The 24,987-nt window shown below is 39.1% G+C and overlaps 1 protein-coding gene across 1 annotated transcript in view; it reads left to right on the top strand.

Annotated features, from left to right (window-relative positions):
* cdh8 (cadherin 8) overlaps positions 1-1,761 on the top strand; it is an 80,969-nt gene extending 79,208 nt beyond the window's left edge. The window contains exons 10-11 of the mRNA XM_026293569.1: positions 843-1,094; positions 1,268-1,761. Coding sequence (XP_026149354.1) covers positions 843-1,094; positions 1,268-1,761 — 746 coding nt within the window. The remainder of the gene's footprint in view (positions 1-842; positions 1,095-1,267) is intronic.
* Positions 1,762-24,987: the final 23,226 nt, after the last annotated feature.

Raw genomic sequence — 24,987 nt, 5'->3', positions numbered from 1 at the left:
AACGGACCTGTATGCAAGGACAAGCCCTGATGGTTTACTACAGTATAGTAGATACTTGCATGCTTGCTATGCGCTACTGAGTGATCCAAATGTAATAGGACATGGTGGTGCTCACAAAGCAAAGCATACCATTTTGTGGCAGCACTCGTAAGAAAATAAATCTTAGCATATGTTCACATCAATTACAGACTGTGCAAAGCAAATAATTCTATCATGGAGCATTCCATCTTTTGATTAAGTTTGCTCTGTCAATTCAGTTTCAACATGGCCTGTCTCCCTATACCTTATCACCAGATCTATTTTCCTCTCTCTCTTCAGTGCACACTCAAGCAGAGAGGCAAAGGTTAGGCTATCAGAAAATCTTGTACGTTTTCCATAAGATCAGCAGGAGAAGATTCTTATGGGAATGCAAGTGTTTGATAATGTGTGCAGGGTAAGGAGAGCCAGCTAATGAGCAGACAGCTTCACAGAAGTGTCATCAAAGAGCAGCTGGCACCTTTCTGGGTCGACATGTGCCATCTTCTAAGTCAGTGTCGCCTACAGTGGTCCCTTCATTTCCTCAGTTTTCAAAAGGGGACAGCAAACCCGGGCTTGCCTTCTTTCAGAATTCCCAAATTGGACTGTCAAGAGAAAGGAAGGTGACTGAAATCCATCTACAGCACTAGAACGTGAGAATGCTAAAAAGCCTAGTGACGATTGATGTGAAATTAGTTTACCCTCATGCTGCACTGATCTTCACACAATTTAATAATAGAACTTCAGTCTGTCACCACCATGAATAATAATGGATTTCTCACAGATCCTTGCAAAAATTCATCCCTGGCTTTACCTCCCTCTGACAGACAATTCAATCAGTGTTCTAGCCAAGCATGATACCTTCCGACGACAGAAACAGGAGATGTACTTCCTGCCAATCATTGTGACAGACAATGGAAATCCACCGATGAGTAGCACCAACACCTTGACCATCCGAGTCTGTGGGTGCAGCAAGGACGGCATTGTCCAGTCCTGCAACGTGGAGGCCTATGTCTTACCTATTGGTCTTAGTATGGGAGCTCTCATTGCCATCCTGGCCTGCATTATACTCCTTTTAGGTGAGGTATTTAGTTTTTGTATTTTAACATTATTACCATGAAATGGTTTAAATGATGTAGATCATAACCTGCCTAATCTGGCCTTGATAAATAATCTACTTATCCTGACAGGAAATTTACTTGTCAAAGCTTGAGCTAGACTTTGTGTCTTTTTTTCTTTTTCTTTCTGACAGTAATAGTAGTTCTATTTGTGACCCTGAGGAGACACAAGAATGAGCCTTTGATTATCAAGGATGATGAGGATGTGAGGGAAAATATTATCCGTTATGATGATGAAGGAGGTGGCGAGGAGGACACAGAGGCATTCGACATAGCCACACTGCAGAACCCAGATGGCATCAATGGTTACTTACCACGCAAGGATATCAAGCCTGACCTGCAGTTTATGCCCCGTGCGGGCCAACATTCAGGCCCCAATGGTGTGGATGTGGACGAATTTATCAACGTACGACTCCATGAAGCAGACAATGATCCCACAGCACCACCTTATGACTCCATCCAGATCTATGGATATGAGGGTCGAGGATCCATTGCCGGTTCACTCAGCTCACTGGAGACGGCGTCATCAGACTCAGACCAGAACTATGACTATCTCAGAGAGTGGGGCCCACGCTTCAGAAGACTTGGGGAGCTCTACTCTGTGGGTGAGAGCGACCGTGAGACCTGACCTTTAATATGTTAGAAAAGACTTTTAAGATTTTTTTCTCTGTCCACATACTTGTGTATTAAATGCTAGGGGGTTTGCTGGCTTTTAGAAACAAGTGTTTAAAAAGAAAAAAAAAACAGTTAAAGGGCGCCACCTTTTTGTATTCTTCTTAGAGTGAGATATAGCAGTCGTCATCAACTACGTCAAGCGCATTGTAATTGTTGAGCCAAACAATGTCTTTATTAGGAGATATTTGATTCTTGTGGAGTGTTAACTTAGATTCCGTTGTGGAGTATCTAGCAGTATTTTGGGTGTTAGTCATTTGCTGTGACTACCAGTAGCAGAAAAACCCTGGGACTGCTGGTAGTTGCCCACTGAAAGGAAATAATGGAGATTGCTTGGTTCTCTGAAGCTTGAGTGGACACCATATGCTCCATGGACAGCAAGCTGGACTGCAGAAGCTGCAAAGGGACTCTTGTTTTGTGTCTCTCTAAGCCACACAGCTGATCTGTGATTTGAAGCAACAATGAAAAAGCAATATATGGTCTATATTACAATGATGAATGTACGTATGATTTGAAAAAAGCAAAAAGACAAACCAGTATTGGCTTTAAGGTGAATTTGTTATTATTTGATATGTTCTCTGGTGGCCACATTTATAAACTATCTAAAGCCCAGAAAGGCTTGCTTTATAGAACTCTTTGTATTTACACGCTACAGGTGTGGGTCGCAAATGTTACTAGCCTATAAAAGACTGAAGTGAAGACAAAAAAGTGAAATGTAGAAACTCTGAGGCCTTCTTTTTACAGAAGCAGCATTAAATACAATTGTAATCTACTGTTTTTTGACAAGAAATGTGTTGATTCTTCATTATTGTTCTATGATTTTTTTGTATATCTGTTCTTAAATCATTTTGTTTCTGTGCTGACAATTTAAAGTGAGTGTGTTTAGATTATTTCACAATCTGCAGACATTTTTTCATTACAGCCAATTAACTTATTGCAGTTGATAACATAGATTATCTGTAAATGAACAAACAAGAGCTCCACATTGTAACAATCAAGGTGAGCTAAATAATCGGGACTATAGAAAAGGGACCTTTTTGACACATGTCAATTCTATGTAAAATATATCTTATAATCTATTCTGAGGTACATCCAGTGACTGTCTGAGCACAATAGTCCAATTGATACCTGAGTATGTGACTCTATCAAAACATCAAATCTCATTTAGGAAACACAGATCACATTAGCCCAAGAATAATGAAGACACATATCCAGACTATGTGCATAATGTACTTAAACTGTATGATATCAATAAAAAAGACTTGTGCTGTACATAGAGTTACTGCTAACGTCATTAGCTTTCAATGAGGTGGTAGGTTTTGTCTCTGCACGTTAGCTCTTGCACATAAAGAGAATTTCAGTGGCACTACAGCTGCGTGCGTACTCAGTTTGTACTGATACAGTATTATGGCAGTTCTCAGTAGACTAAACAATATATATGGAATAGTCCTACATGCAGATCATATTTTCTACTGTGCTTTAATGCCTATAAACGTGTATGTTCAATTATTTACTCCCTGTACTGTAATCTAAGAAACCCTGTATTGTTTCCTACTTTGTGAAATATATTTTTATAAATATTGCTGAATGGGTGTGGTTTTCTTATGCAGATGAGATGTTACTGACAATAAAACATTGTAGATTGAACGTTAACACTGTTATTTGGATGCTCCAATTTTACACATCACATCAAGTCGCTTTTTACATCACAGTGAGTTCTACTCACCTTGTGTAATTGGTTGTATAAAATCTTTTGTGCTTCTTAAAGTTTGAGAAACATGACAGTGATGCCATCAGGGTTATCACAGCTTGGGCTTGGGGAAATTTCGAACAGACATTGCCTGGAAAGCTTTAAAAAAACACTGAATATCCAACAGCAGAATCTAAGATCCAGAAGCTCAACTGGACCCATGCTCAGTACAACAGGACAGCTGTGCTGAATGTCTAAAAATACTTCTGGCAGGCTGATGTGTCATAAACAATGTTATAAAGACAAAGCAGCCCTGTAGCAGTACATTTCCTATACTGTTCTTCACTTAGTCATGTAACATATCCTGGCCCTGCATTCCAGGAATGCTATAAAAATTTGTTTCACTGTCTTTTCTGTGGTAATATAAAATGTCTTTTAACCCACTTGACTCAAAATTCTATTATTACAACTTTAGAGTGAACCTGTACCCCAAAAATGGCAACAAGATAGGAAAACACATCAACAATAAGGGAAAAAAAATGTCAAATGCTTATCATTGTCTGCCTCCAGCAGCATGTCCTTGGCTTGAAAATGTCTTTGATGTTGAAGGCAACCTTTTATAAAAGTTGCTGTTTTGCTTGTTCAGAAAATATACTGTCTTAAGGATGTGTTTTATCAGTTTGACATTATGAAGCAGGGGATAATTCAACTTTTAGAAGGATATAGCCAATAGTGCTGTTCAAATAACTTTCAGGATTGAATGTTGTACACCTCTGTCAGCACAGCAGTCCTTCAATACATAATCATAATGAATTAGAGGGAATTAAGGAACAAATCAGTAAGTGCTGGGAATGTGGTGTGTGTTCTTGTCAATCATGTTTGAAAACAGCATATAATCCTCTAGTACTTTTTTAACATATAATATAGCCTTATTTGTTAGATACAACCAAATCTGCTGTTTATCATTATCTGTGCCTTATCAAAGGGAAAAATGAAGCTTGGAGACCATTGCGTGCTAATCCTGATTTGTTATTCCCATGTCACACAGTATATACCCAGAGACATGAAAGTTTTGCATAAGAAAGGCCTTCATTATATTAATTAGTCTGGGATGTAAAGTGTGATGTTGTATTATAGTAATACTCATCTGCCCCTGTTATTTATTTTATTATATATGAGAAAAGGAGATTAGATATAATTCAACCCCCCACCCCTACCCTCCACACATTTTTTTCTTTTTTTCATTTATTTCATTTTGAACACGGTCTCCTCTTTGTTAATCTTGTTGAAAGATTAGACTTTTGTTTGGCTTTATCTGATACTGAGGTTTCTCGTAAATAACAAAAGCTTTTGATCGTATCAATTACTGACTGTGCCTCACTGAACTCAAAGGCACAAACTCACAATCCACTGTGCCTATATATAGAGCTTGCAGTGCACATACACACACACAGTCAAGATGAATGGTCTTGTAATGAAAATATGGTTACTAGATTAGATAATTTGATGTAAGAAATCTGAAATATCAGATGTCTTTAAATCTGATTCCATATTGCAACAGAAAGCTACCTTTTCCAAACTTGCCAAAATGGTGTTGATGTTTCACATGCCTTTACCCTCTGGGGTTGGAAGTGATGTTAAACCTGGAGGCTGCTATCTTTATGCACTGAATCCATTAGTCAAAAATCAGCCATGGAACATATTTTACCAACTGATATCTCCTGCTAAATGATAGCACAAATTGTTTTCTGGAATGTATGACCCGGCAGGTCAGCGGACTCATTTGTAGTCAATCTTCATGCTCCCCCACTGCTGTGTATGGCTGCAGGTCTGACAGAGGTTGCCTAACTAACAGTAAATCAAATTATCTTCTCACTTTTGTCACGTAATGGAAGTGTCCCTCAGGTGACAACCTTGTGCTTGTTGTTCCCTGCTGATATGTGCCAGATTTTATAAGGCAGGCCTGTGGTTCCAGCTCGCATGGTGTAGAAACTGTAATTACTGTTGCCTGGAAGAGATGCCCTCAATTACAAACAAACTTTGGTGCATACAAATTAAGAAAGCTCATTTCTGTTTTGGATTTAGGGATAAAGATTTCATGGGTTGATACATCCCATCCAATGCTTTTCTTTCTTTTCAGTGTACTGTTTTTGTGGCTAGATTAACCTCTTTTGAAGCCCCTACAGCAAAAATGACCAATGAACCCTCAATTGACCCCCTTTTTTATTATATTGTGTATGTATCTGGACTCCTTCAGGCAGATATCGAGTAGACAGTAGACTACACAATGCAGATTAATAATATTTTGCCTAAAGCTCCATAACCAACCAGTTATCCCATGCAGGAATTCTACCTTACCCCAGGTTTGGTGTGTCCCAGTTAGTTTGTAATATGATTAAACACTAATTCATTTACCAATATGCACCATGGAAACATAATATCAACAGTAGCAATAAAGGTTGTAAAACTAGATTTTCACACAAAGGCCCTCTACAAGTAATAACCTTAAGTTTAGTTAATAATGCAGTATTCATATAGCAAGGATTATAGATTAGGAGCAGGGCTCAAGCTGTTTTACCATGGTGTGGATGGAAAGAGGAATGGAGTAGGAATTATCCTGAATGAGGATTTTGCTAGGAATGTTCTGGAGGTGAAGAGAGTGTCAGATAGGGTGAGGAGTCTGAAGCTGGAAGTTGAAGGTGTGATGTTGAATGTTGTCAGTGGTTATGCCCCACAGGTAGGATGTGAGTTAGAAGAGAAGGAAAAATTCTGGAGGGAGATGGATGAGGTGATTCAGGGTATCCCTTGTGGTGAGAGAGTGGTGATTGGGGCAGACTTCAACGGACATGTTGGTGAGGGAAACAGAAGTGACAAGGAACTGATGGGTAAGTTTGGTATGCAGGACAGGAATGCAGAAGGACAAATGGTGATAGACTTCGCAAAAAGGATGGAAATGGCTGTAGTGAACACATTTCACATAGGATGACATAGGAGCATAGGATGACATATAAGAGTGGAGGCAGGAGCACACAAGTTGATTACATCTTGTGCAGACGTTTCAACCTGAAAGAGATCAGGTCAGGAGGTTCTTCCAGATGACTGGACAGCTACAGCTAAAGTGATCAGGGAGACAGGTAGGAGGGTACTTGGTGTGTCATCTGGAAAGAGGAAAGCAGATAAGGAAACTTGGTGGTGGAATGAGGAAGTTCAGGAGTGTGTTAAGAGGAAAAGGTTAACTAAGAAGAAGTGGGACACTGACAGGACAGAAGAGAACAGGGAGATGCAGTGTAAAGTGAAGGTAGAGGTGGCAAAGGCCAAACAAAGGGCATTTGAGGATTTGTATGTCTAAGGAGGGAGAGGTGGATTTGTACAGGTTGGCGAGGCAGAGAGACAGAGATGGGAAAGATGTGTAGCAGGTTAGGGTGATTAAGGACAGGGATGGAAATGTTTTGACAGGTGCGACAAGTGTGATGGAAAGATGGAAGGAATACTTTGAAGAGTTGATGACTGAGGAAAATGTCAGAGAGCACAGAGTAGAAGAGGTGACTGTTGTGGAGCAGGAAGTAGAAAAGATCAGTAAGGATGAAGTGAGGAAGGTGTTGAAGAGGATGAAGAGTGGAAAGGCAGTTGGTCCTGATGACATACCTGTGGAGGTATGGAAGTGTTTAGGAGAGGTGGCAGTAGAGTTTTTGACTGGGCTACTTAACAAGATCTTGGAGAGTGAGAGGATGCCTGAGGAATGGAGGAGAAGTGTACCGGTGCCCATCTTTAAGAACAAGGGAGACGTGCAGAGTTGTGGAAACTACAGAGGAATAAAGCTGATGAGTCACACAATGAAGTTATGGGAAAGAGTAGTGGAGGCTAGGCTGAGGTCAGAAGTGAGCATTTGTGAGCAGCAGTATGGTTTTATGCCAAGAAAAAGTACCACAGATGCAATATTTGCTTTGAGAATGCTGATGGAGAAGTACAGAGAAGGCCAGAAGGAGCTGCATTGTGTCTTTGTAGATTTGGAAAAAGCGTATGACAGGGTGCCGAGAGAGGAGCTGTGGTTTTGTATGAGGAAGTCTGGAGTGGCAGAGAAGTATGTTCGAGTGGTGCAGGACATGTATGAGAGCTGTAAGACAGTGGTGAGGTGTGCTGTAGGGGTGACAGAGGAGTTCAAGGTGGAGGTGGGACTGCACCAAGGATCGGCTTTGAGCCCCTTCTTGTTTTCTGTGGTGATGGACAGGCTGACAGATGAGGTTAGACAGGAATCTCCGTGGACCATGATGTTTGCAGATGACATTGTCATCTGTAGTGAGAGCAGGGAGCAGGTGGAGGAAAATCTAGAGAGGTGGAGGTTTGCTCTGGAAAGGAGAGGAATGAATGTTAGCCGCAGTAAAACAGAGTACATGTGTGTAAATGAAAGGGACTCAAGTAGAACGGTGAGGTTACAGGGAGTAGAGGGTGGAAAAGAAGTGAAGAGACGTGTACAAGCAGGTTGGAACGGGTGGAGGAAAGTGTCAGGTGTGATGTGTGACAAAAGAGTGTCAGCAAGAATGAAAGGAAAGGTGGACAAGACAGTGGTGACACCAGCAATGTTGTCTGGTTTAGAGACAGTGGCACTGAGAAAAAGACAGGAGGCAGAGCTGGAGGTAGCAGAGCTGAAGATGTTGAGGTTCTCTGGGAGTGACAAGGATGGATAGGATCAGGAATGAGTACATCAGAGGGACAGCTCATGTTAGATGTTTTGGAGAAGAAGCCAGGGAAGCCAGATTGAGATGGTTTGGACATGTTCAGAGGAGGGACAGTGAATACATTGGTAAAAGGATGCTGAGGTTAGAGCTGCCAGGAAGGAGGCCTAGAGGAAGACCAAAGAGGAGGTTCTTGGATGTAGTGAAGGAGGACATGAGGATAGTTGGTGTGGGTGTGGAGGATACAGAGAATAGGGTTGAATGGAGGTGGATGATTCGCTGTAGCGACCCCTGAAGGGAGCAGCCGAAAGGAAAAGAAGAAGATAGATGTCTACATTTCCTTCAGTGGTTCCAGTTTTTAAACTTAACCATAGTGAATTTTATATGTGCTGTTAACAGCAATGCAAAAGTAATGTTTGCAAAATAAATTATTGAATCATTTAACCTGAACCAGAAACAATGTGGCAGGTACAATTCACTAACAATTTACCATCTGTTTTTACTGTTCAACTAGAGTTGACTGACTTGATTATATGGTAGAGGAACCTTTGGTTTTACGTCACATAATTCAGGCACATGGGTACAAACAGCAAAAATGGGCACAAATTACTCAATGGTAAAAGACAAAAAGACAAATTAATGATTATATACAGCTGGACAAAACAATTACATTGCTTTGCAATCTCAACAATGTATCAGTGCAACATCTCCTAGAAACATTTTTATATACAATGAATCTGCAACAACTAGTGTGTTTTCGAAGAAAAATAATGCAGCATGGTTACACTATCAGTATTATATGAGGAAATGTTGTTAATACATGTATCTGACACATGTGAAAAACAATGATACTGAATATATAAAATGAAATAAAACATTTTCAGGAATAACTATCTGTGACTGTGAGATATAACTGGTTAACTAATATTTAAGCAGAAAAAAAAAACAGAAAACTTTCCTAAGATTAACCAAAGACACATCTGTTGCTTAACCCTAACCACAGGTGGAACTCTTGTGGACCCCAGGCTCTACTATCACAATTTTTATTATCCACACCAATAGGCTCCTAAGGGCTCTGCTGCGGTTAACAAAAATAGCGCTTTATTCATTCAAAAAGAATAAATAAATAAAAATGCTGCCCCTGAACATAATCAAACCAGTAAAGATTACATTCCCTAAAAAGAGGGAAATCCAGAGTGGGTTTCTGGCCCCCAGCAAAACAAAAGCAGTATGGATTAATATTGAATGCCAAATACCCGAAAGTCAGGAAAATGCATAACAGGATGCCATTGGTGTGGAACATGCAAAGACAAAAAATAAAGAGAAAAAAAGGTGTATAAAATAGAGAGCACAAACAAAGACTGAGGAGTAGAGGTGTTGAATGGCTGCGGTAAATATAATCAACATAGTCTTCTTAAAGTAGATTATATTTCTTCTGTATACTCCCAGTTTAAAAACCTATATGTGTAGCAGTCCCTTTTCAGTATCTCAAAGGCAGGAATATTAAGGCCTTAACAAATACAATTCAAACAGTGCATGGTGGGGTACCACAAGAGGTGAGCGAGACAATACATTTTTTCTGACTTGTGTTAACTCTCCTTTTAGCATCCTTATGTATATATATACCAAAACAAATTTGAAATTATTACAAAAACAAAGTGTCCACTGGAAGTCCAGTTGGAAATCTAACATATATACTTTTGCATATATGAAGGTTAATCCAATGCATCTTTAGGATTGAGAAATGACTAATTTCATCTCTGTAATCTAATTTACAGCACCATCCAGAAAAGCTTTTCATTTGTTAAAACTAGTTCATTAGATTCTACAAACACACACGTATTACTGTATTAAAAATAAGACCCATGCAATTTCTCTTTGGCAAATTGTTTCCTTACGTTTCCTTGTAATAACAAAGTCCCAGCAGTATTCACAAATAAACCCATTTCTTTATTATATGAATTTATTCACTCATTATGACTGAACTTATTCAGGCAGGATAACCTTAACTGCAACTTTTTTAATTAAGTTCCATCAAACAGTGTTTACTTATCTAATTTAGTCCACTTTGATCTTCTGAGTTTGCTGCAAGAAAAGTTCCATAGCAACACTACAAAAGAAAATCAAAGTAAACAGTGCGATCAGGTGCAGGTATATGTAGTGGAGTAAGTGGACTTGTCTAAACAAAGGATAATGAAAATCATCAAAGATTAAAGGCAGGCTGTCTCAAAGTTTGTTTCCGGAGTGGATGAAGAATATTAGGGTTCATTAAATGTTCTGTACTGGAAAGGGATCACACTAATGGTCTAACCAATCTTGTGTTTTCAACATTGGTCACTGAACTGCCAAACCACATAAACACCATATGGTCCTGGCTGCTGGAATAATTCATTGTGCTAGCAGTTTTCAAAGTTTTGTTGACACGAAGAGCACATGGCCAAAAGTAATTCGGCAAACTCTGACATCCAGTTAAGTTTAAGGTAAGACTTTGATACTTTCACAATCTACCTTTTCACGTGATCTACAGCAAACTAATTAAAATGACAATAGTACAATCGTGCTTTCGTAATGTAGAAGAGAAAGCAAATCACCAACACCGGAACAAGTATCTAGTAATCTTTACTTATTCCAGCATCCTCAGCTTCTGAGCAGGTAGGAATTCTTGGCATTGTTGTGGGTGTAAAGTTACTGTTCTAAAATAACAAGAGTATGGGAAAAAGTTTTCTTAGCCAGAAGTCTGTACACAAATCCAAGTAATTGTTAAATTATTGGTTTTGAGTTACAACTCTACCATTCCCCTGGAGAAATATTATGATTATTTTGTGCAGAGGGGAAGAGAAAATGTCTCCTATTATAGCTTTAATTCAACACCAATATGTGCTTGTGTTCTGGTACCAGTGGAGGAGAGGATAGCTCTTGTTTTGATTCATTGGTCGCTAACATGGTGGTCCTAATCATGCACCATGGAGTGTATAATTGACCCCCTCCTGCAATTAGCATTAATTAGCACCTCTGTTGGTGGATAGCACAGCCAGCAGATTTGCACATAACTGTCCTGCCATTTCTGCAGTGCACCCGTCTCAGCTTCAGCCAAGTAACTGCTGGACCCTAAATCAGTTCCTGGGCTGACCGGTCCCTGCACAGCTGCTCATGGAATGAAGGAAGCTTCACCCTGCTGGATGACAAAGTCAATCTCATAAGAAGATGCACTGGGCTGTTTTTGGATTATCTTTGTTTGACACTACTCTGCTGGTAGTTATAGTCAGTTACTTTTCAGCAACATCACAGGTTTCCATTTTTCATTTTCTTTTGGCAAAACCCTGAGTAAACAAGGGTTTTCTCTTGAATTCAAATTCCTCAAAACATTCTTAAACTGGACAAGCTGACTTACCTTTTAAGTTATCAATAAGGGAGCAGCTAATATGTATGAATGACTGATGCTTTAGTATTCCATTCATTATTTAAATGAAGAAATGTATTTTAAAGATGCATCAACATTTTATTTAAAATTACGTAAGTTCAATCACAGACCATTGTCTGCGACATTCTTGTTGACATACAGTACAAAAAAAAAACATCTGTACGCGTTTTGCCAGTGTAGTCCATTGCACTAGTTAGTCCTGGTTAGTTGGTCCTTCCAGAAGAAGGAGAGCTCTGAGGTGTATGCCAATAGGGCTTTGTTTTTTCTGTTCTATGTACGAGGTGCCGTCCTCTTTTATCGGGACATGAACTTTGGGTGAGTTCTAAAGGAAACCAAAGTCTGTTTTTTTCTCACTAGAACAGCAGGAACCGTTTGGACGAAGTCCCAGCTAAGCTAATTCCTGCTAGCTTAACTAACGCGTGTTACTGTTATCCCGAGTTAGCTCTGCTGCTCTGTGGTAACGTTATGCTAACCACGCGCCTTTATTACGGACTACGGAGAAAACGGGTGGTGACCCACGTCACCCAGCTGACCGGGGAAAAGCTCAGCGGGACCGGTGGATCAGTGACCGTCTCCTCGCTGGACCAGTGTCGAAGGAACCAAGATCAGACTGGTTCATCTGAACTGCTTTGGGTGAGTAACCCAACTCTTTCTGGTCATAGAGCGGCTTCAATAAGGCCACTAATCTTTGTGTTGAAAGTATGAATGTTGTGGTTGAACGTGCCTTTATACTGAGGTATAGTGTACTGCTCAGTTCATTCGGTGCCTGTATTTACTTTGTGGCCAATGTGAGGTATTCAGAACTGATATTTTATTTTGATTATTTCTCTTTTGCATAACAAAATTAGGGTTATGAATAATGTATCTGTTGTAGTTTTAAATACTTGTTCTGTGGTGATTTATATAGTACTACCATTTTACAATAATAGCATAAAATGTAGGAATAAAGTTACTCATAGAGCTACTCCTTAAACAGCACCTTCCACTAAACTGGAATCCCCCCCTGAGCCTTGGCAGTTGATTTCTGTCGGCACAGTAATTTGCAGGTTAGTGTACACCACACTCAGCAAAAGTGCTCCGCATAATTTCATAATTTCTGTTCCCCCAATAACAACAGCAAGGAAACTGTGTCTGTTTTGGCTGTTGCAGTAAGAAGGCTTGCAGTTGTCCAGTGCATCTTTGCTTCTTAAAGATGTTTGCCAAGTTTGTCTATTTTGAAGGTCACATTTCACAGTAACTTCAGCACATATAGCAAGGAATGAATGTGGGTTACACTCTACTTCATGGAATGTAAAAAAGCTTAACTAATAGTAAAGTAATCATGAAGTAATGGTGCATTTGCAGCACAGCTCAGTGTGATGGTGTCAGGAATACAAAGAAGTAACTGATAAGGAAGTTATAATCAGTTATTGGCTATGTGTCATTTAGCAGCTTATTGAGAGATAATTGGTAATTATTCACTAAGACTGTGGTCAGCATGTACTGTTGAAACGCAGGTACATTTCTAGGAATAACTAATCACTGGTTCATTAAGAATATGTGTAGCAGTCCTCATAGCTGTTCAGGAACTAATGTGTTTAAAGCCTCCTAACATCCTGTATAAGCAATATGTGCAGACACTTTAGTGAGGTTGAATGACTTAGAACCACATTTTCACTTCAAACTGTGATGTACTGTTTTTCAAAGAGTATTGTGTTTGTGCAAAGCTTTATGGCAGAGAACTGTTTAGAACTGCCTTTTGCTTTGAGTTTAACTTACTTATGTGACAGATGGGTGCAGTTTGCTATGTGGGGCAGCACTTCCAGAGCATGATAGTTTGAACAAATCAAAAGGAAAGTAAATTAAAAAAAACCCTTCTGCATAGCAGCTTATATGATACCATCTGAAATTAAACATGACCAACAAGAAGAATAAAACCTATCAAAGACAGCTTACATTGACATGTGCATCTAAGCATGAAATATTTTACCTATCATCTTGTGTATAACCATTAAGGAAGTTGTGTAACAATGCTCTGGGCAGAACATGTCATTAGTTCTTTGGATAAAATGCCTTATCCTAAAACCAGTGACGGAAGAGCAAAGCGGCCACCTGGGCTTTGCTCAACTGGGATAATACATAACGTTGCAAGGTACAAATTACGAATAAATCCAGAAAACACAAAGAAATTAGTGACTTCCTCTACCAAACAAAGCAGGGGAGACAGCAGGGTGACAGGTGCTTTGACTGTAGAGTGAGACACAAATGGTACTACAGCTAGTGCCACCTGTAATCCAGTGCAGTGGAACGCTGCTGCTGCTAACAATGAACCAAGCCCAAAGACCGATATAATGGACTATGTGGATTAGGGGTGCAACAATGTATTGATATTAATAAAAACTGATTATTGAAATAGTCGGCAATGAATGTATTTATTGATCAGTTAGATCTAGTGATGTACAGTATCTGCGGTGGCACATGGTGACAGGATGGGCAGCTGCAGAGACGAAAATGGCAGAAGTGGAGAAGAGTGAAAATCGCGTTTTCCACAATTAAACCATTTTTACACTTTTATGTAGACAGCGGTGGTGCCTTCTTTTCTAGTTTTCTGTTATGTGGTCAGACAATCAGTAAGTTGCGCATGTCACTGAGCAGACAGACTTCTTTTTTGTCTGATGTTGGTCCACACTGACTCTAAGACATGGACCTATGTCACACTTAACCTCTGTGTTTTTAGGCTTCATGTCTGTATTTCCTCTGGCACATTTAGTATTTTTCAGCCACGGTGTCTGTGAACCTGACAGTGAAAACACCACACACACACACACACACACACACACATACACACACACACACACACACACACCACTGTTCTGAAGACTCAGTCAGGTTGGATTCGGTGTGGATTAAATGTTTCTGTTTTCACATATGAACTCCGGACAATGTCATGATGATCCCGCCAAGAGATAGCGTGTAGTTGTCATTTTAAAACAGCCACAGCGGGAGACGCAACGGAGCTTACACAAGGGGCGAACTTACACATTGATTCATTGATTCACACATTTGAGTCCCAGGCCACTTTGTAAATGCGAACGATAATGATGGACAGGCTTACCAGATCTTACATTTGAATGTGTACTGTATACTAAACTTTAGAAAATATTTTCACAGGATTTGGTTATATATAACTGTTTCCTGGCTTGTAATCTTGCTTTTGTAAATCTAATGTTTGTTCTTTTCAGATTTATTTATTCTGTGAGATGTTTTGATGTAGGGAATGAAGGAGTTGGCAGGCCTCCCCATCCAAACCCTCAGGTAAAAAAGATGACTGCACGTAACCTCCAACTGGGCTCTGATCAATAGCATTAAATCCAAGTCAAAGTCAAAGTATCCAAAGAAAAGTAGTCTGTGCATGAATGTATGGGAAATAGATAAATTAATAATCTATTTCTCTTTCAGTCTTTAGTTGTCATACACATTCACACGCATTTAGCCACTCAAATGATTTTTTTATGTAAGTAATTTATTTGTAACATGTCGGCTTTCCACAATGTAATCCACTGACAGTTATGGGTTTAAGGAGCGCATCAACTCCAGGTTGTGAGCTCTCGTAGAGATGCCATCTCTCTTGCCATCACCTTTGATCGTGATATGCATATTTCATGACCAATGTAATATCAATGAGTCCTAGACTAATCCACCTCAGAGCCAGAGGGAGCACACCCAATGATAAGGGTGAGTGAACTCAAACAGACTGAGATAAATATTGTATTTTATGAGAAGGAGAGTGAAAGACACAGCCTGGCCAAGGGACACCGAGTGAGCGGGAGGTGAGATAGTGGGAAAGATAGCTAGAAAGAGGAGCATTTAAAGAAGGAGAGAATGAAGCAGACAAGGAGCTGATAGTGGGGTAAAAAAAAAAGGAAAAGTGCTGAGGTTATTGCAGGCCAAATGTTGCTACCCAGGGACAATGAAAGCTGATAGAGCTGAATTTCTGTCGAGTTTACACTTTCTCCATGATGTTGACCCTGACAGCATACAGTATTTAGGTCAACAGCAGTTTGTTTCAAACACTTTTTTGACTCATATCTATGCATCATTTAAGTCAATACATTTCCTCAAACAACCGTGAATTGATGAAACACACTGAAAGTTCAAAATGTGATTTAAATCATTTATAACAGCTGCATGTTTTAATCATTACAAATGTGCTCTCATCCTGAGATTTTGCAATATGGCCATTGGGAGACAGATCTAAAGACACCCCAGTGAGCTAGCAAATGGCTGATACCTACCATGCAACAGAACAGCAGGGGATCACAGGAAATGAACCAACAGCTAGATACAAAACTCATTCATAGGAAGACAGAACATGGTTCCTTTTTTTCCTCTTTTTTTCTTTTCTCACATTTTCTCAGACTTTCTCCTCCACCCTTCCCATTTCCCATCTCTCTAATAGCTGGAGCTCAGAAGGAAAGAATGAGCACTTCAGTTACACATTCCCATGGAAATGCTTTTCATTCTTTGAACCTTTTGATCCAGATGATTTCTGCCTCAAAGCGCCTTGTCCCGGCCCTCTGCTTAGGCTCTTTGGAAGCAATATGACATCAGATAAATGATTATGGTGCCCTCCACCCCACCCCCGGCAATGAAGGGAAGAGGTTATGTGTTAATACAGGGAGGGAGGTTGTATTTTATGTCCAATGATTAGCCTTCTTAGACCTAATTATGTCCCTGGGGACAAGGGCACTCCTCTCCTCTTTGCCGAACACCTTTTTTCTCTTTTCTCCTGATTACTTTTTTTTCCTGCTACATTCCTGTTCCTCTCTTACTTTACTCCACCGCTAGCCCCCACCTCTGATTTTTTCTCTTTCTCAGGTAATAGACACTCTAGATCAGTGGTTCCCAATCCTGGTCCTCAAGGAACCCTGTACTGCTTGTTTTCAAGCTATCCCTGCCGTACTCACAGCTGATTACGTGGATCAGGTGTGTTCAGCCAATCAGCTGCTATATCTACTCACAGGGGATAGCTAGAAAACAACCAGGGCAGGGTTCCTTGAGGACCAGGATTGGGAACACCTGCTCTAGATTCCCATTTCTTTCAACATGAACAGCATGCACTCAAAGACACACTTCCCTAAGTAACCAAAGTCAGCACCAACGGGCCACTGTAGTGTGTGTGAAAGAGAAAAAGAGAGGTGTAAGGTAGGTGGACGAGCAGGAGCATTGTTGATTGTCAGGCACAACAGAGACAATGAAAAAAAAAAGGGAAACAGAGACAAAATGGGAGAGAAATGATTTCCACTTCACTGAAACCCTCCTCTCTTGATTATGCATCAATCCCTGGCTATCTCTCAGCTGCAGATGGCAGTGAAGGGAACCCGATTCCCCCTCAGTCTGAAATCTGAATAAAACATGCTCTTTGCTTTACAGTTCAAGGCAGCAACAAAGGTATACAGTGCTCTCCAAACTTCTAGAAGCGCAGCTTCCAAGTCAACAGATGCCAATTTGGCATGCCGCCATGTGTAACAGGAATGTGGTGGTGAACATTCAAGTGTAAATATGACACCCTTAAGGTGACAAACTATGCTCGTCTGTAAAGCATTACTTTCTTCATTCACAATTTATAAAAGTCGAAAAGACGTAATGAAGCTGCTTAGTTATTTGATAAATAACATAATTGAACTTTTATAAAAAATAAATATTGTAGCCTTTGCATGGACTCCCTCTATGTTACATTTCAGGTTGTGAGAGTAGGTATAGCAGGTATTTACTGTAGGATATGAAGTGAAAGTGAAAGTGACTTATATGGCCAAGTATGGTGACCCATACTCGGAATTTGTGCTCTGCATTTTAACCCAATTCCAAAGTGCACACACACAGCAGTGAACACACACACACACCGTGAACACACACCTGGAGCAGTGGGCAGCCAGCGCTGCGGCACCCGGGGAGCAGTTGGGGGTTGCTCAAGGGTCTCACCTCAGTTGTGGTATTGAAATATAACCATTCAAATTCAGCAACAGCTCCAGTGTTATGCTATTAGTTAAAATTATTTTCTTTTTATTGTATTTTGTATATCATGAATATGTTATACCCTAATCTTAATAAAATGTTTTAGCTTTTAGTATATGTACCTCGAAGTAATAATCCTTACACTTTTGAGTTATAACAAACATAATTTGTGATACTGTGAATTGCATTGTATGTAACATCTGAGTTTGTGGGTTTTAAATTAATTTCTACCTTTCATGGGCTAAATAGAAAATAAACGTTTGAAGAAACATAGTGAATCACATTTTTACCCTTTTTGGGTATCAAGCAACAGTGACATTTTTTTGTTGTCTGTATTAAAGGGATCAGCTAATGGTGGCTGGTGTTCCCAGTAATAAGTCTTCATTTGGACATTTGTGTTATGTGACACCTGTTGTCAGCTCGAGCATTGTTGGTGACTTAAGAGTTTAAAAATTTGATGTGTGTGGGCATAATAAAATGCCATCGACAATAGAAAGCACATTTAAATACATTCCACTTACACAGCAAAGGTGCCATGCTACTTTTCACTCTCTTTTTCTTTAACTTTACTTTTTCTTATTAGATTTTTTTTTGTCTGTGGAAAAAACATTCTCATTTTAAATGGAAAGTGAAAGCCAAATGTGTAACACTCCTGTGACATTAAAAGCATGACACAAAGCTGTGATAATTGCAGTTACATTGGTTTTTACTAGAAATGTGATGAATCCCAGTTCAAATATGGAAAAGTAGAGGAAATAATAATCTCCAGCAAATGCTGATGGAACATTTGTCAGTGTGATCAGAGGACAAGGGGAAGTGACAAAAGAAAGCACAAAACATGTAAAATTTAATTGTGTTCTTCTAGGTCTAAATGGCACTCTCTCTAAGCATCTCTGGGTGTGTGTGGAGGGAGGAAGTACTAACTGATTACTTAGATGATGGTAGAATGTGCCATGAATTGGTGTGCCAGGCAGCAGAGCAGAACTGAAGTGAGTGTCCACTGATTGGGTAAGTATGCAAAGTGCTTCTGTCTCGGCAGTGTACAACCCTCCATACACACTTCTTTCAGAACAGGACAAATGTTCATGTTGTGTACAATGCATCTCTGTGTGTATTTCAAAGGTCTTATGTAAAGCACTATTAGAATTGCCAAAATGATTGTTGGAGCAGTTTTTCTGATGAGCTTGCATCTACAGTGGTCATTACCAGTGGTCACCAGAAAAAATGCATCCCACTTTCTTTGGTTGCTAGGATGTTATTTTTATTTATCAGGGTGTGGAAGGTCTGGATATTATATTTCAGTTTTACAGTGATACACTCCCCAGATCAGGTCGATAATGTTAGCTGTGATTTAGGAATAAAATCTGACATCTCTCTAATATTTGAACCCAAGATTACTGTAATTGCATTTCCATCCATGTGTTAAGAACATTTTCATTTCATAAAAGAACCTGGATGGAATACTGAAAATGGATAAAAAGTTCAATCAAAGCAGACTTAGCATGATGTGCATGAACCATATAATTTAAATGTCCACTGAGGAGACTAAAAATAGGAGCAAATGAAAACATCATATCTATATGGAGCAATTAAAAGGTGCCTTCCACAAATTAATACACGAAACAAACACAAAAGTCACATTCATTCATTCAAATGTCATAAGTTTTCAATATCTCGTCGCACCCTCTTCTATAGCAATAGTGTAATGTCACCTAACGATATATGTCACAAGCTGTTTTTCTTAATGTTTCAACTCCTAATGTTTGCTTAACAGTGAATAGAGGTTAACATTTATTTGCAATTTATTTTGCTGATTTTCTTGGTTAAAATTTGTGCTGAATTTTAATGGAAACCTGGCTTATGTCCATGGAACAATAGTGCTTACACAGCATAGATCACACATTAGGATTGGAATTAATGGTAAACAAAACAAATGGTGCATTCTGTTTACCCAACATTCCAGCTCTTCTCAGTTTTTTTGCACTAATAGCAACTAAATGAGCATTTATACCACTGTCACTGGGGCACTATATTACAGGTGAAATCATTGGCATTAATGTTGCTTCTTAGAGAGAATATGATGCGTCCAGTCCATGTTAATTATAAAAATCTACCATTTCTCAAAACTGGCATTGATTTGTTAGAGTGACAAGAACAAGTATTTGAATGCCTTGAACCTGGTTTTCTGCTAAAATAACTACTCACTAATGTAACAACATCTACTATTGGATTAAAACAGAAAATTAACAGCTGTCTTCCATTTGAATGTCCTGTGTTTTGTTGTAATGCTCAAGGTCGTCTTGAGTTTTCAGGGAGTACAGTATCATTAATATGCAGCTTCTGGCCTAGTGGTAGGTGCAGTTAGCTTCTACTTTTGCACAGCTTTATCATTCCTGCTGCTGGCTTATACTTGTTTTCTTGAATAACCTCTGTGTTTTGTATATTTCCTTGTATTTGGAGTTTGACTGTCATGAACTCAACCTCTTGCCTATTCCCCTGGATTTATTGCTTTGTTTGGACTGTCTGCATGCCTCTGACCCCCATATGGACTGTTGACTTCTTGTTTTTCCTGCCCAGTTCTCTTGGCCTAGACTATAAGTTACCCATTTGTTTAAGAGCTAAAATTTACCTGCCAGCCTATCTGCTCTTGTGTCAGGATTCAGATCCTTCATCTAAGTCACAAGTACAGATAACACCAATATGCTTAAGCTAAAACACACACAAGCAGTTAATCAAATAATGTGTCTTAGCAGCAATAACCTCCACTGTTTCCAATAAAAAAAATTAAAGTAAAAATCAAGTAAAATATACTGTCAAAAGCCTCCACAAGTGTCCCCTCTAGAATGGAAATATATCACAGCCCTCTACTTTTTCTGACCACACCTCTCTGACAGTATTGTGTATACAGTATGTACAGCAACTTAAATCTGATAAAATGTATATAGAGGATGATGGGTTAAAAAGCATGCATATTAACCATGAATTAACCTTACATGATCAATGTGTCAAAGCGTTGCCCTTTGCTTTGTTGACTCTGCTAGTATATTAACTTGATGCATTATAAATCCAATCATGTTGTCTGCCAGTGTGTGTTTGCCCCAATATAAATTATAGCAACATAATAATGATAAGCAGAGTATTTAGCCTTGATTTTCCAAGGCATTGCTAAGAAAATAGTGATTATTAATATTTTTCTATGAACACACAAAGAATGCCTCTCTCTTTCTGTCTCTAATTAAATGGGGTGATACAGGCTTGTGTTTCGCTTTTATGTGTTTCAATTTTGTCAGCAAGTTTCCCCCACAATGCACCCATCTGAATTTCAAATGATAAATGAAAATCCTGCTCTTAGTGAAGTAATTCCATTAAAGGTCCGCATTATGGAAATAAAGACAAAAACCTACAGTATGTAATTCAATTTTCTGCATTTGGTTTCTCATAGGGACCACAGAGGATGAGACCGCCTATCGAATTTACTAATATTTAAGTGCCTTGTCTTCCTTGAAAACCACATTACTCTGTGTATAAATGAAACATTTGCATTGAGCTATTTCTCTAAAATGTATTTCCTTTTTACTTTACTTAGCTGGCATGAATTAGGTATTTGAAATTTATTTCCACAATAACCAAATCTGTGTCTCTAGTCAACCACGTGATCTCTCTTCAAAGTTAAAAGGCTTATCAGGTTTGCTGAAGTGAAGTTTCAGGAATTTCAGACTAACAAAGAACCTTTCCATCGCTCAGAAAATTGATAATGCCCACAGTCCATGTTTGAATAATGTGTACGACATGACAGAGCCCACTGCCAGGGGTTATTTCCTTGCTTTTGGCATGCATGTGTTTGGCTGCAGCAGCCTTAACAGGGGTATGGATCCCACCTTGGGGAGATGTCCCAGCCCTGCAGTGGGATCATTATTCCGATGGACAAAGCGTCAGTTATAAATAGGTTCATGGAGTTCTTGGGCGGCACGCACTTTGTTTTCAGACCAACCCTATTTGTCTTATTGATCTGAATATGTGTGGCCACAGAGCTTGAGCAGGGAGGATGAACAGATGAAAAGTTGGTCAGGTGCATCTCGAGAACGGAAAGTCCAGTTGCCATGACTCAACCTCTAGATAATCTCCCCTGGACGACTGAGAATCTACACAGATAAAATTGGTCAGGTGCAGTTTTTACTTCCAGTATGATAACGATAGTATTTTTTCTAAATATCAAAGTACCGTATTTTCGGACTATAAATTGCACTTTTTTTTTTTTTTTTTTTACCCCTGTGGCTTGTAGTGAGACTTATATGTGTACATTTACAGTCAAGTAGTCACTCGATGGCACTCTTGACTCATTTGATGATAATATTTTACTGTCAAAAAAGTAAAAAAGCTTATGTTCACACTAAACTCTCACCCCTAGTTTAACGTGAAAATGCCGCCCAAAAGAAGGCACTATACTGCAGATTTCAAGATGCAGGTATTTAAGTATGCAGCTGAAACAAAGTTTGGATTGAGTGTTGGCATTCAGGCAACCCAAGGTAGGAGGACATGCCACTTCATCCCCCCCCCCCCCCCCGGTGTTGGTGCAGTTGTTTAATGTTACTTAACATGGATGAATGAATTTCGTAATGCACTTCTGCTTGTTTTATGCCTATCCTGGGGGTCAAACAAATGCATTTTTCCTCTAGTCAGGTTTTTAGCTTGTAATTTACTGGCTTTGTGGGCATTGTTACATTTGATCGTGCATCACTGTCACCACCTGTCGATCAGTGGTATTGATCAGTGAGTGTAACTAACAGCATGAATGAATATGTGCATCCTGCTCTGTGTGCACAATACAAAAACAGCAGAAAGCCAGTTATATAAACAATGTTCCATAGCACCAACAGTGTAAAAAAAAAACAACCTAAACTACTTATTTAGAAACTAAAGGTGATCAAAGTGACACAAACTGATACAAACTGTCTTTATTTCTGTTAGGTCTTGAATAGCTACTTAGTGATTGACCTCCAAACATAACTACATATTCATGTGCACACTAAACATATTTTAAGACAGCAAAGGGCAATAATGTGATGTGTTTATATAAATAATTATATTTACTTCCCCAGTTGGTCTTTGTGTTGATAATGGCATTACTTACAGTTTTGTTTCAAAAAATCAATTATTTGATTCCTGAAGGTCAACGATGCCGAAAAACTGACATCACAGATTCATTAGGAGAAATACAGGGCTCCAGACTAACTTTTTTTTATTGGTTGCACTTGTGGGCCTAACATTTTTTATTTAGGTGCTACAGGATAAAATTATACATTATGCATTTAAGGGGTTAATCTTTTTTCCCCATACATATGTAGAGTTATGTAAATCACTGTAAACAGGAATAGTAGTGCAGATTTGAACAGCAGCATAAACATGAAACTGAATAAAATTTAAATTGTTTTAAAAATAAACTTAAAAATTGCCAATATCTGAAGTGTGAGACAATAGGAAATATTTGTGGAAATATCTGTGTCAATCAGTCATAACTCATCACTGTAATAGTTATTGGTGAATTCAGCGTGTCTCTTTTTTTTTTTAAGGTGTTTGTAATCAGCCCAATGAACTGGGCACAGGCAGTATCCCTACTAAAATTTGGTTAAACATTCAGGCTGTTCTTTTTCATCAGGATTATTTGAGATTTGAATTTAGTGAATTTGTATGTCATGTTGAATGTAGTTGATTTAGAGTTTTCTTACCTACAGGGACAGACACTGATGGCCTAGGTCTGGGTTGGACCAGCCAGGTTCGAGAATATCTCTACTTGTGTCAAACACAGAATTTTTCTGCACAAAACTATATAAAGGCCGACTTCGCTTTCTCTTGATTAAGCTGCCACTGTGTTTTTGTCGTTGACAAATAGCCACGACCTATCCCTGTTGTGTTTGATTTGCTCTGACCTTGAAGAAGGAAGGAAGACGTAATGCTAATCATACACACAGACATGCCAAATTTTTCATAGACCAGTGTGACTAAGAAAAAATTTTTGTTGCACTCAATGGATATTTGGTTGCATCTAGTCACACTCTGGAGCGCAATTTTGCAGGCCTGCTTTAAATCAGCTTTACACAAGTGCATTTAAAGTCTTAGTTAAAAAAAAAATCAAGAAACTTGGAGATTTTTGTGAAAAATAGACTTCTTACTCTAGGCTTGTGTACAAAACTAGGTTAATTTATGCTGTACTGCATGGTCTCAGTAAGGGCTGAAATCACAGATGTGCTCTACAGGGCTCCACATTGTTACACCAGCGTCAGCATCTTTCCCTACCACCTAGCATATGTGGAAACTCAGCCTGGAATGCATCCATGAGGAAGAGAGCAAAGGAAGCTTTGCTGACCCCAGACAAAATCAAATGGAGGGAGGTGAGGGATGAAGGGAGGGATGGAGAATGGAGTGTTGTCTGTGTCTGTGCGTGTGCACATGCACGTTCATGTGTGTGCATGTGTGCACATGCATGTGTCTGTAGAGTGGATGGAGGCTTCCATTTTCAGAGGATTAAAATGTGGCTGTAAAACTTTAATGATTGCCTGTCTATAGGGAAAATGGCCACGTTACTCTCATCTACTTATCCACTTTCCACATATCACACACTCCGAGCTGCATATCGTGCAGAAATATAGTTAACTAGAAATTTATATAAAAATAATTCAATTTAAGGCATTTAAGTCTTTGTGGTGAAATTTAAAATCTAAATCTTTTCTTTGCAAATTCAGCATTATGTATAAAATGGCAAGTGAATCAATCAATCAATTGATAGAATAAATGAAAGGAGGAATACTGTTTCTTGTCATTATATTGACTTTTCTCAAACTTGCATAAAATCTACAAGTTATCATTCAAAGAATCAGTCAATTGAAAACCATCTACAAATTTCATGCTTCTTAATTTTTCAGAAAAAGTCAGAATGACTATGGGTTTTGTGGCTCTATCCAAAGAAAACAGAATCTGCCTACCAGCACCTGTAAAGCTCTCTAATTAATGGAATTATTAGCGTAGTAATTAGTCAGCTTTAAAGGTTAAAAATATGGCAGAGCTTTTAGGCCTTTCTGACTCAATTCTCTCTGGACCATTTTGAAAAAATCATTAATAAAAAGCATTTTTCTTCTTGAAAATGATGTTGGTGCTCCTCCCACTCTTCCCTCTCCATTCTCCGTTATGCTCCACACTGTCCTTTACCTTCATCCTTCTCCTGTTCGCTATCTCTACAGATGCAGGTTTCTGGAGCTTGCTGGCCTAGTGCTGCCAAAGTGACTCTTCCAGCATCTAAGACTAGCTTGAAGCCTTGATGCAAAACGAGCAGTGGATCTAAAGCACATTCAGATGTTGATTGAGAGCTATGAGCACCCATTCTGGCCTTCTTTGACTGGTTAAGAGGGC

The sequence above is a fragment of the Mastacembelus armatus genome, chromosome 3 (genome assembly GCF_900324485.2).
Source record: "Mastacembelus armatus chromosome 3, fMasArm1.2, whole genome shotgun sequence".
Taxonomy (NCBI): domain Eukaryota; kingdom Metazoa; phylum Chordata; class Actinopteri; order Synbranchiformes; family Mastacembelidae; genus Mastacembelus; species Mastacembelus armatus.
This window is presented reverse-complemented; position numbering and strand designations above follow the sequence as displayed.